Source organism: Zingiber officinale, chromosome 1B (genome assembly GCF_018446385.1).
Source record: "Zingiber officinale cultivar Zhangliang chromosome 1B, Zo_v1.1, whole genome shotgun sequence".
NCBI lineage: Eukaryota > Viridiplantae > Streptophyta > Magnoliopsida > Zingiberales > Zingiberaceae > Zingiber > Zingiber officinale.
The window spans coordinates 120530870-120542850 of NC_055986.1; the positions used below are offsets into that span (position 1 = coordinate 120530870).

General features: G+C 42.7%; 1 protein-coding gene across 1 annotated transcript; it reads right to left on the bottom strand.

Annotated features, from left to right (window-relative positions):
• Nucleotides 1-3552: 3552 nt before the first annotated feature.
• Nucleotides 3553-6773, bottom strand: LOC122041507. Its single transcript, XM_042601210.1, has 5 exons — nt 5479-6773; nt 4844-5122; nt 4734-4790; nt 4351-4632; nt 3553-3883 (listed from the first exon to the last, which is right to left on the bottom strand). Exons 1-5 carry the CDS (start codon nt 6771-6773, stop codon nt 3553-3555), a joined length of 2244 nt encoding a protein of 747 aa, XP_042457144.1.
• Nucleotides 6774-11981: the final 5208 nt, after the last annotated feature.

Sequence of the window (11981 nt, forward strand, 5' to 3'; positions counted from 1 at the left end):
GCTAGGATTAGCTTCAATACCCCGTTCAGTCACAATATAGCCCAAGAAACGTCCTCCTTTGGCGCCAAACAAACACTTATGAGGATTTAGCTTGACCCCATATTTTCTGAGTGTATGGAAGGTTTCTTCCATATCTTTGCATAAAGTGGCCGCTCGGAAGGATTTGATGAGGATGTCATCTACATAGACCTCCAGGTTGTGTCCGATTTGCTCGCGGAAGACCCTATTCATCAATCTTTGATATGTTGCTCCGGCATTCTTCAGTCCGAACGGCATCACCGTATAGCAATACGTCCCATCCGGTGTAACGAAGCTAACTTTTTCCTGATCTTCCGGAGCGAGCGGCACTTGATGATAGCCTTGGTAGGCGTCCAGCATACATATAAGCTCGCATCCGACTGTAGAATCTACGAGCTGGTCGATTCGGGGCAGAGGGTAGAAATCCTTCGGGCAGGCTTTGTTCAAATCTCTGAAGTCGATGCATACCCTCCATTTGTTGCCCGGCTTGGAGACGAGCACCACATTGGCTAACCAGCTTGGGAATTGAACCTCCCGTATGTGGCCGGCCTCTAAGAGCCTTTCTACTTCCGCTCGAATGATAATCTTCTGCTCGGCGCTGAAATCTCTTCTCCTTTGTTTTACTGGCCGAGCGTCCAGCCGGACGTGAAGCTTATGTTGGGCTATGCTGGGGGAGACACCAGGCAGCTCATGCGTCAACCAGGCGAAGACGTCATGATTCATCTGGAGGTATTTGACCACTTCTTCTTTCTGTTCATCCTCCAGGTCGGCGGCAATAAAGGTTGTAGCCTCCGATCGCCTCGGATGGATCTGAACCTCCTTCTTTTCATCATAAATTAAAGCAGGAGGTTTCTCGGTTATGGCGTGTACCTCGATCCGTGGAGCCTTTCGCGCGGCACTGGATTCGGCTTGGACCATTTCCACATAGCATTTCCGAGCGGCTAACTGATCTCCTCGTACTTCACCGATTTTGTCCCCGACCGAAAATTTGATCTTCTGGTAGAACGTTGACACAACAGCTCGGAATTCGCTTAACGCCGGTCGCCCCAGTATCACGTTGTAGGATGAAGGGGAGTCGACCACCACAAAGTTTGTTGTCCTCGTTCTCCGGAGCGGTTCTTCCCCTAAGGAGATAGCCAGTCTTACCTGTCCAACCGGCAGAACCTCATTGCCCGTAAACCCGTAGAGGGGGGTTGTCATGGGCAATAGCTCGGCTTGATCGATTTGTAGTTGATCAAAGGCCTTCCTGAAGATGATGTTGACCGAGCTGCCAGTGTCAATGAAGATACGGTGGATGGTGTAGTTGGCTATCACCGCTTTGATGATAAGGGCATCATCATGCGGCACCTCAACTCCCTCCAGATCCTTGGGCCCGAAACTGATCTCGGGTCCACTCGCCTTTTCTTGGCTGCAACCCACCTCATGGATTCTGAGCTGCCGAGCACTTGCTTTTCTCGCCCTGTGTGAATCTCCTCCGGTCGGCCCACCCGCAATAATATTGATTTCTCCCCGGGAGGTGTTGTTTCTATTCTCCTCTTCCCGAGCGGACTGCCTAGGTCACTCATTGGACCTTCGAGAGCGATCTTCATGCCTTGGAGGGAAACGCCGTTCAGGAGATCTCCTATATGTTCGCCGACCGGACTCTTGATGCCGCTGCCGGCGGTCGGGTGAAGGCGATCGACGAGGGCCACCCCGTCGTACGGGATGGGTGATTGAAGGTAAGCCCCGACAGTCGCGGGTGTTGTGGGAGTCAGTATTATGGAAAGAGCAAAACATTGGGGTCCATACCCTCTTTTTCTTCATCCTTGGCCGCTCGGCCACTACCTCTTGAACCACCGGGGACTTCGCATGATGTGTCCGGGATGCCTCAACTCTTGGTCCTCTTGGTGGCTGATGGGCAGCGGGCTGCTTTCGTTCGGCTTGGGCCGGTCGTTCGGCATGAGTTCCCTTCCGTCGGGCAGCCTCCGCCTCTTCCACATTTATATACTCATTCGCCCGGTGTAGCATGTGGTCGTAGTCTCTGGGCGGTTTGCGAATGAGCGTGCGGAAGAAATCCCCTTCCGCGAGGCCTTGCGTGAATGCGTTTACCATCGTCTCCGAGGTGGCTGTGGGGATGTCCATCGCTATTTGATTAAACCGCTGTATATACGCCCGGAGAGATTCTCTTGGTTCTTGTTTGATGGTGAACAGGCTGACGCTTGTCCTTTGATAACGTCGGCTGCTCGCAAAGTGATGAAGGAATGCCGTTCGGAACTCCTGGAAGCTAGTGATGGAGCCGTCCGGCAGCCTCCGAAACTACCTATGTGTAGATTCCGATAGAGTGGTGAGAAATACCCGGCACTTTACGCCATCAGAGTACTGATGCAAGGTGGCGACGCTGTCGAACTTCCCCAAATGATCGTCGGGGTCGGTCGTTCCATTGTAAGCTCCGATCGGCGGTGGTGTATAGTATTTTGGTAGCTGATCCCGATGTATGGCTTCAGAGAATTGTCGGTGAACCTACTCGGGTGGTGCGTCCGCTTGGGGAGCTTTGCCCTTCCTATGATCCCGAATGGGAGGCTCATCGGATGAAGATCCTTGCTCCCCGTGGGCGCGATTTGGGAGTACTAAGAGAGCAGGAACCCTCTGTTGAAACATATTAAGGCGGCCTTGCGCCGCCTACCGCAAAGCCGAGGTTGTTTGTTGCGCGCTCGACAGGCTTTCTCCTTTTCTTGCGCCACTATCTTGGCTGCCCTCGCCTCGACTATAGCGTCAAACTCTTCTTGTGTGAGTGCCACGGTATGTAGTCTTCCACCTCGTCCATTGCTTCGCTCGGATGCGGTGCGTTCCCAGACGGCGCCAAATTGATCTCGTCCGAAAAAGGACGCTGGGGACGTGACACTCCCTGCTGGATCCTCGAGTGCTCCGGCGAACCTGCAACAAAATCGAGCCGGGAGGGGTGTCCCGGCGACGGCCCTCCGACGCTCAAGTCAGGCGAGGAATAACAAAGAGGTGGCTTCAGAGGTTCAGACCAACGTACCTCCGGTGAAGAAATGGAGACCTTATATAGACCTCTCGAAGGAGCCTGGGCGTGCCAATCAAAGCAATCACCTGCTTTCGACCATGCCCAGGTATGGGTCTGTCAGAAGGGCATCCATAAGGCCATACCGCTACTGTATCAACCTCTCCATGATGTGACGGTGAGATCCTCCATCGTGCAATATTGTGTACGGCCTAATCATCAGACATGCCTTTGCTGACATCCCATATCCCGAGCCGAATGAATAGGCCGCTCGGCTAACCTTTGTATCCTCGCCCTTATCCTGGCCGAACGGACCACCCGTTCGGCCCTTCGGTCCCAACCGGGCAGACACCCGCTCGGCCATTCAGTCCTCCCGCCTTGGCGTCGGAAACCCAAGCCCATGGCTAGGTTATCTCTGGCTCCGCTCGGACCTGCTCAACTGCTTGACGCGGCCATTACCCGCTTAGTCAGCCCTCCATCCGTCCTCAGGCTGGGACCCTTCAGGAAGTGGGTCCCCCATTCTTACCGCCGGATCATGTCTCAATCACATCAATTCCCTCACAGTCATTCCTTGAGTACAGTTCTTTCTCAATAATGTTGATCTCAATTAGGGACACATCAAGAGGTGTTGATGACGTATACGCATCTTCTTCAAGCACATTCATGTTATGAAGACCTCGAGGCGGTGCTTTTAGCAATACATAGCAATTTGATTCATCATTATCCTTGGAATAGAATACTTGCTTTTCTTGTGATGCTAAAATGAAAGGATCAATTTTGAAGGTTTTTAGGCCTTGGTGTAAGTTGACCAATGTAAAACCATCTTTAATTTTGAAACCAGTTCTAGGATTGGCCCAATCACACCTAAAAACAGGCACTTTGAAAGAATAGTAATCTAGCAAAATAATATCCCGTATAACCCCATAGTATGATAATCTCCCTACTTTATGTGAATTGTCATTAGCATTAGATTGATAAATTGTATCAGCTTCAATTGAAACACCACTATCTTGTGTCGACCTTTCAACATCAATTGTGTGGAATCGATGACCATTGATAATATATCCCGTATAAGATGTAACGTGATTTCATGGACCATGTGCTAGCCATTCAATTCTGCCTGAAGAATTAACAGGAACATGTTTTGATAACCATTTGGCAAATGTTTCCATATGTTGCTTTTGTAACAACGTTTCGTTACTTGAGAAATGACGATTTGTTTGTTTAAGTTCGTCAATGTGCATCCTATTTAAAATCATTGAAGGGAGATGTTAGAATACATAAGATATGTAATAGATCAAGAAATGCAGCATGAAATTAACTACACTCACTGTAAGTAAGGTTCAACTTTTGCAGTATTGAACAATACATATTGATGTGCAGCTTGCAACACGTGGTCCTCTAAAATCTTTTCTTTCCCTTTAAAAATTGGGTGACCTTCAAATAATCCATCATCCAAATCATCGTTCCTTCTAGAAAGAACACCAATACTAGAAGCCTTTTTTATATAAGCACTACAGAATATCATTTGTTCTTCTGCGAGGTAACACTCAGCTATACATCCTTTTGGTCTTGCCCGGTTCTTCACATACCCTTTTAATGTTTTCATAAATCTAAAACATAAAGTAAAATTTCACATGAAAGAAGGGTTGATGGAAAAATCTAAATCATTTCATAATATAAAATTTGCAAAAAGATTATTATTATTTATTACCTTTCATATGGATAGATCCAACGGAATTGGACTGGTCCACACAAGCGAGCTCTCTTGCTAAATGAATTGTTAAGTGAGCTGAGATAGTAAAAAAAGCAGGTGGAAAATACCTTTCCAACATGCATAGAATTTCCACAATATTCTCCTCCAATTGTTCTAAACGGTTCCTGTCTAATACTCTTTGACAAAATTCATTGTAAAATGCACCCAACAAAAAGATAGCATTACGTGGACCTTTCGGTAGAAGATTTCTCAAAGCCACTGATAGCAATTGTTGCATTAGAACATGACAATCATGAGATTTCAACCCAATAAGCTTACACTCTTCTATAGAAACACAATTACCAATATTTGAGTTATATCCATCAGGTAACTTTATTTTTTTCAACCTAGAGCAAAACACATTCATTTCTTTTTTAGACAATGTGTACGGCGCAACAGGCAAATGATATTTATTTTCTCCTTTTTCTTGAGGATGTAATTCTTCTCTGATTTTTAAGTGTACTAAATCTTTGCGAGCATTCACACCATCTTTGGATTTGTTTTCCAAATTTAACAATGTGCCTATGATATTCTCGCAGACATTCTTTTCAACATGCATCACATCTAAGTTATGACGTAGCAAGAGGCCCTAAAGGTAAACATCAATACATTTCATAGTGTTAGTTCACAAAATTTCTAAAAATTTAGGAACAAAAAATAACAAATTTGTAAAAACTAATAAACAGAGTTCAAATTAACTTACACTCCAATATGGCAAATCGAAAAAAATGACTTTTTCTTCCACTGCTGAACTAGTTTTTGTTCTTCCTTTGAACTATCATGCTTTTTTCTCTTTTTCCTCAAAGTGTTGATAGTCACACCCTTTTTCTTTTTACCCCAATCATTTTCAATATCTTTCAATGCATTGAAAATTTCTAACCCATTCAAAGGTCTAGGTTTCCCTTTACTCTCTTTTTTCCCATTAAACCACTTCTTTTTCTGACGAAATGGATGATTAGGAGCAAGAAATCTCCTATGGCCTAAGTATGCAAACTTTCTACTAAATTTGAGCCACATAGAACATATGTCTTCACCACATATTGGGCAAGCGAGTTTCCCTTTTGTGGCGCATCCAGCTAAGTTTCCATAAGCTGAAAAATCATTGATCGTCCACATCAAAATAGCCTTCAGATTGAACATTGATTTACTAAATGCATCATACTCCTCCACACCTCTATCCCATAACTCCTTCAAATCCTCCACAAGCGGTTGCAAGTATACATCTATATCATTTCCAGGTTGTTTCGGACCTGGAATCAGTAATGTCAGCATAAGATTTTCCTTTGTCATGCACATCAATGGAGGAAGGTTATACTTGACCAAAATAATGGGCCAACAACTATATCTAGAACTAAGGTTGCCAAAAGGGTTGAATCCATCGGTTGCAAGACTAAGGTGGAGATTTCTAGGATCAGATGCAAAATCTGGCCACTTATGCTCTATTGTATCCCAAGCTACTGAATCAACTGGATGACGCATCATATGATCTTGACTTTTGTGGTTCGAGTGCCAAATCAACTCTTCAGCCTTTTCTTTTGATTTAAACATCCTTTTCAATCTTGGTATCACTGGAAAATATCGTAGGACCTTTTCAGGAACTCCTTTACAAACTTTGGTGGTGACTTTGTCTATCTTCCATCTTGAGGAACCACATTTTGGACACGAGTCCAGATCTTTAAGCTCCTTTCTAAATAAACAACAATCATTTGGGCAAGCATGAATCTTCTCATATCCTAAATCAAATGGTTTCAATAACTTTCTCATCGCGTAAACAGTTTCTGGAAGTGTGTTGTTTTTTGAAAGCATGTCAACTAAGATCGTAAGGAGCTCATTGAAACTAGTGTTTGTGTGACCATTAGTAGACTTGTAATTGTATAGTATGACAACTGCCGATAATTTAGTGTAAGTTGTACGACCAAGAAAAAGAGGAGTTTCTACATCTTCTAATAAATCATCAAACTCATAAGCTTTTGCCTCAGATATAGTGTGTCCAACCATTTCTTCCGGCACAAAAACATCCTTATATAAGTTATATGTCTCTCTACTTTCATCCTCTTTCTGAACTCCTCTTGGACTATCTTCACCTTGAGATTGTGAGTTATTAGTTTCACCGTGGAAGACCCAAGTAGTGTAAGTAGGATCGAACCCCTTAATAATTAAGTGGTTGTGCACTTGGTCAAATTTCAGATACTTCTTATTTTTACAATGCTTGCAAGGACATAAGATTACTTCACATATTTTTACATAGTCCCTAGCTTGTGCAATAAATTTTTTTACCCCTTCTTCATACTCTGGTACAAGCCTTAAAGGGAGATGCATCCATTCCTTATCCATAATTTTCTTTCCCAAAATATTCCTAACATTTTTATAAACAAAACATTACTTAATCAATACAAAAACTTAAATATAAAAACTGATTCCTACATCATTATTTTTTAAACTAAGAAAACATTAAATTTCAATATTGTATTTACTGTCATGTTAAAGTAATATTGACATAATTGATAAATAATGCAGTTACAACTACGCAAGCATATATGCAAATTAACAAATATTTTTTTCTAAGATTAATGCATGAAAATACAATGTAATTAAGAATTTTTCGAATTTGATTAAAATATAAAATACTGAATACAAATTAAGTGACATAAGTGGTCTCATCTATAGCATCTCATGAAGCAAAATAAAAATAAATCAGAAACATAGGAAAATTATTGCACATGAAGTTACACATGATGCTTCTAAATAAATGAGAAGAATAAAAAAATTATTAAAATTAGGTTTTAGCACATAATATATTATGATTAAGTAATGATTAAATAAAGGGATATTTGGACCATTGCTAATTGACTATATCTTGTTCTCTCTTGAACAATTATAAAGTTTGCATTTTGAAGAGACTATCTCTTTGAGCACTTCTTGCATCCGTAAGTAAATATTAATGTCTGAGGAAGAATTTACTAAGAACGAAAACAATGGAAAAGTAGAACCAAACAGGAAAAAAAATTCCAGGCATCCAAAAGGAAAAGCATAACCAAACACATAATTGTGCCTATAAATTCAGAGAAAATTTAAACACAAAACACTTATAAGAATATAAGTTACCACAGTATATATCTTGAGGCAAGGAATAGGTCTAGAGGGCGGCTGTGGAGATGAGGAGGTGACAAAGGGCGTGGCCTACGGAGGTGGGGAGGCAGCAACGATTTATCGATGATGCGGCAGGGAGAGATTTGGAGTCTTTGCAGAGATGATGAGAGGCGGCGATCTTGAGACGGCGAAGATTTCTTGAGGGAGTGGATGCGGAGATGAGGAGGCGCTGCAGAGATGAGGAAGCGGCAGAATCCCTGGCTACCGAGATGAGGAGGCGGCGAGGTCTCGATAGTGTGGGAGAGAAGGCTTCGATGGTGTGGGAGAGAAGGTCTCGATGAGGAGGGACGGCAGGAGAAACCTCTTTCGGGAGGAAGTTTGACAGGCGTGCGGCGCGGGATGTGCGAAGAGTTTGGGAATCGGAAATTAAAGAATAAAAGGAAAAAATAATTATGAGAAAGTGGAATTAATATTACGCAAGGTAAAAATATATAAAATTGATTATATTACTGTTTCTTACGTTGTTAATAATAACTTATCATATTAACAACATGCTACTTTTTCACGCTGTTATTATTATTAACTATTCGCAGCATGCATTAAAATACATGCCGTTAATAATATATTATTAACGGCGTGCTTTTAATGCGCGCTGTTAATACCTTTTTTTATTTCAAAGTTCATACTATTAACAACGCACATCAACATGCACGCCGTTAATAATACTATTAACGACATGCTTTTAATGTACGCTGTTAATAGCGCGCTGCGAAAAGTGATTTTTGTTGTAGTGGTTGTAATTCATAATACGACCTGCGAGCCGTCAGTTGGTTGTGCGTGTTGTATTTTGTTACACGACATGTGTGTCGTGCCCTCCTTCTTTTAATATTCCTATTGTAAAATAGTTTTAGACTCGAATGTAACTCAAGTTTCACTTTTGTAATGTACAATTGAAGATGGAGTTACAAGAAGGGAGCCGACAACACAAGGTGGTCAAATGAAGACCTTAGAGAAGGTGCTATCCCTAGGTTGACCATTCGATCTTCTCTTTGGCTAGAGAGGATTGTAGTAGGGACATAACCATGTCACATTATTTTTTGAATATTGTTATATTCTTTGTGTGTATGTGATGCATGCTATTGTAGGGTAATTAGTGTCTTGATGTGTATATGATACACATTAACGATTAGATTAGATCTTAATCAAGTCAACTCGAAATGCCTACCAAGTTTTGATACCCATCACTACCTCGATCATTTGTTGTTGTTGAATCTGCCAAAGCAGAGCAACGCATATTATCTTGGTAGGGTACGGAGGGACAATCTTGGTCCCGCCTATCAAAGCTTGGGTGAGTACAAATTCAATTAGATTGAGTATAACTAGTTAACTCTATTTGATCAGGTATAACTATAGACATTTTCCAACGGTTGGAAGATAGGATACAAATCATATTTATACTAAATCTTGGGCGATTTAGCCAAAGCTAACTCAAGTTTTAGTATAAATGAGGATCTTGATCCTATAAACAAGAGTTGCATAGAGATGTAATTGATAATTCGTTATCTACCGATCATACTAAGTCTTGGGCGATTTAGCCAAAGCTAACTCAAGGCGTAGTATGATGTGGATCTTGTCCCATGAGAATTATAGCTAATTGGTATGAATCTAGTAGTGTGGTTTGACCACATCCATGACTTGATTCTACAAAAACTCTATAATTCAGTGGGAGCATCATTTAGTTAAAGGCCTAATTAAATGATAAATGGAATATGATATTTACTTTCTGCATTATTTCTGTTGTAGATTGTCATGTCGACAAACACGAATACCTTCTCCCTGCATTCTGTCCTTGACAAAGACAAGCTCAATGGAACTAATTTCCTGGACTGGTACAGGAATCTAAGAATTGTTCTCACACAAGAAAGAAAACTGTACATCCTAGAGCAGCCCATTCCCGAGGCACCTTGAACTGACCGAGATGCTTATAAGAAGCATCAAGATGATGCATTAGATATGTCATGCCTCATGCTCGCGACGATGAACTCTGAGCTTCAAAAGCAACAAGAGTTAATGTCTTCTTATGATATGGTTGAACATCTTCGTCAACTATATCAATGACAAGCGAGGCACGAGAGATTCGAGATCTCCAAGGCACTGTTTCAGTGCAAGATGCAAGATGGGACTCCCGTAGGTCCATATGTGCTCAAGATGATTGGGTACATAGAAAACCTACAGAGGCTGGGATTCCTACTTGGCCAAGAACTGTCCACTGACTTGATCTTGCAATCCTTGCCAGAGAGCTATAGTCAATTTGTCATGAATTACAACATGAACGAAATTGACAAGTCACTGCCTGAGCTGCTAAGCATGTTAAGAACTACTGAGTTAAACCTTAAGAAGGTAAAGCCCAACTCCATTTTGATGGTGCAAAGGCATAAGGGCAAGGGCAAGCATAAAGGTAAGGGAAAGTCCCAAGCCAAGGGCAAAGGCAAGGTAATGAAACCTAAAGGAGGGGTTGCCAAGGATGCTACCTGCTTCCACTGCGGTCAGACCGGGCACTGGAAGAGGAACTGCAAAGGATACCTGGAAGATCTTAAGAAGAAGAGAAGTGAGGCTTCTACTTCAGGTATATATGTTATAGAAGTCAATCTATCTATTTCTGCATCGTGGGTATTGGATACTGGATGTGCTTCTCACATTTGTATTAATGTGCAGGCGCTGAGAAATAGCAGGGCATTGACGAAGGGTGAGGTGGACCTACGAGTAGGCAATGGAGCACGGGTTGCTGCTGTTGCTGTAGGAACTTACTATCTATCTCTGCCCTCTGGGCTTGTACTAGAATTAGATGAATGTTGTTATGTGCCTGCTCTTACGAAGAACATCATTTCAGTATCTTGTTTAGACAAGAAAGGCTTTTCATTTATAATAAAGAACAAATTTTGTTCCGTTTATTTAAACGATATGTTCTATTATAGTGCACTTCTGATGAATGGACTCTACATTCTAGACTTAGAGAACCTCATCTATAACATAAGTACCAAAAGGTTCAAGTCAAATGAAATGAACCGAACCTATCTCTGGCATTGTCGCTTAGGTCATATAAATGAGAATCGCTTATCCCAGCTCTATAAAGATGGTTTGCTGGACTCATTTGATTTTGAATCATATGAGACATGTGAGTCATGCCTACTGGGCAAGATTGTTGGTGCAGGAAGCATCCGACGGTCGAACCGTTGTTTTGATAATGGTAAAGGAATTCAAAGTTAAGCTTATTTGTGAGCTAACAATTTGAATGAGCTTGCAGGAAAGTCCTAAGTGTACTTAGGCAAAAGTCCTTGCTGCGGTTAGGTAGGTGGAAAACCCTAGGGGGTGGTAACCCTAGGTCATAGGGGGCGGTAACCCTATGTGGAAAGTCTCGGCGGGTTGAGGGCTTCAGGCAAAAGTCCTAGGAGGTGGTAACCCTAGGTGGAAAGTCCTGGTGTCGCGAACCAGGTGGAAGACTGGACGGGCCGGGAAACGGGAGTCCAGTAGAAAGTCCGGAAGCGTTGAACACTGAGCAAAAGTCCAGTCGATCTGGAGGATCATACTAGCAATAGGTAAAACTCCTAAGTGGAGTAGGTGAGGATGCGTTCCCCGCAGAGGGAACAGTAGGCGTTGGGTCGACCTAGGATTTCCGATCAAAAATCCGAAGTCAGACCCGGACAGTCCGAAGACTGTCAGAATATTCTATTTTCATGATTAATATCTGTGCTAACTTGGTTTTGCGAGATGTGTTTGTATGTGCAGACTAACATGTTTTGTAGGGCCAAAAACTAGAGTTTAGTCTCAGATGAACAGTGTCCGAGGCGCCTCCATGGAGCTTGGAGGCGCCTCAGGTGTAAGCCAGAAGAAGTCAACGTAGCAAGCTTGGAGGCGCCTCGGACCAGGCTGGAGGCGGCTTGAAGCTGGGATTGGAGGCGCCTCAAGCTGGATAAGCGAGGAAAATTTCTGCGCTTATCTCCACGACAGACTCGAGGCTTGAAGGCACCTCAGACAGGCTTGGAGGTGCCTCCAGCACAGTATAAAAGAGGGGTTCGAGGCAGCACTCTATGTATCTTCGTCCAAGTGATCCTTCTG

Bases quoted from the DNA above. Each gene is read 5' to 3' on its own strand.
- LOC122041507 (XM_042601210.1), bottom strand. From the start codon at position 6,773: ATGGTTGGACACACTATATCTGAGGCAAAAGCTTATGAGTTTGATGAT. The intron at 4,791-4,843 runs GTATTTTCCACC...CAATTCATTTAG, and splicing joins ATTCTATGCATGTTGGAAAG to CAAGAGAGCTCGCTTGTGTG. The intron at 4,633-4,733 runs GTAATAAATAAT...TTTATGTTTTAG, and splicing joins TGGATCTATCCATATGAAAG to ATTTATGAAAACATTAAAAG.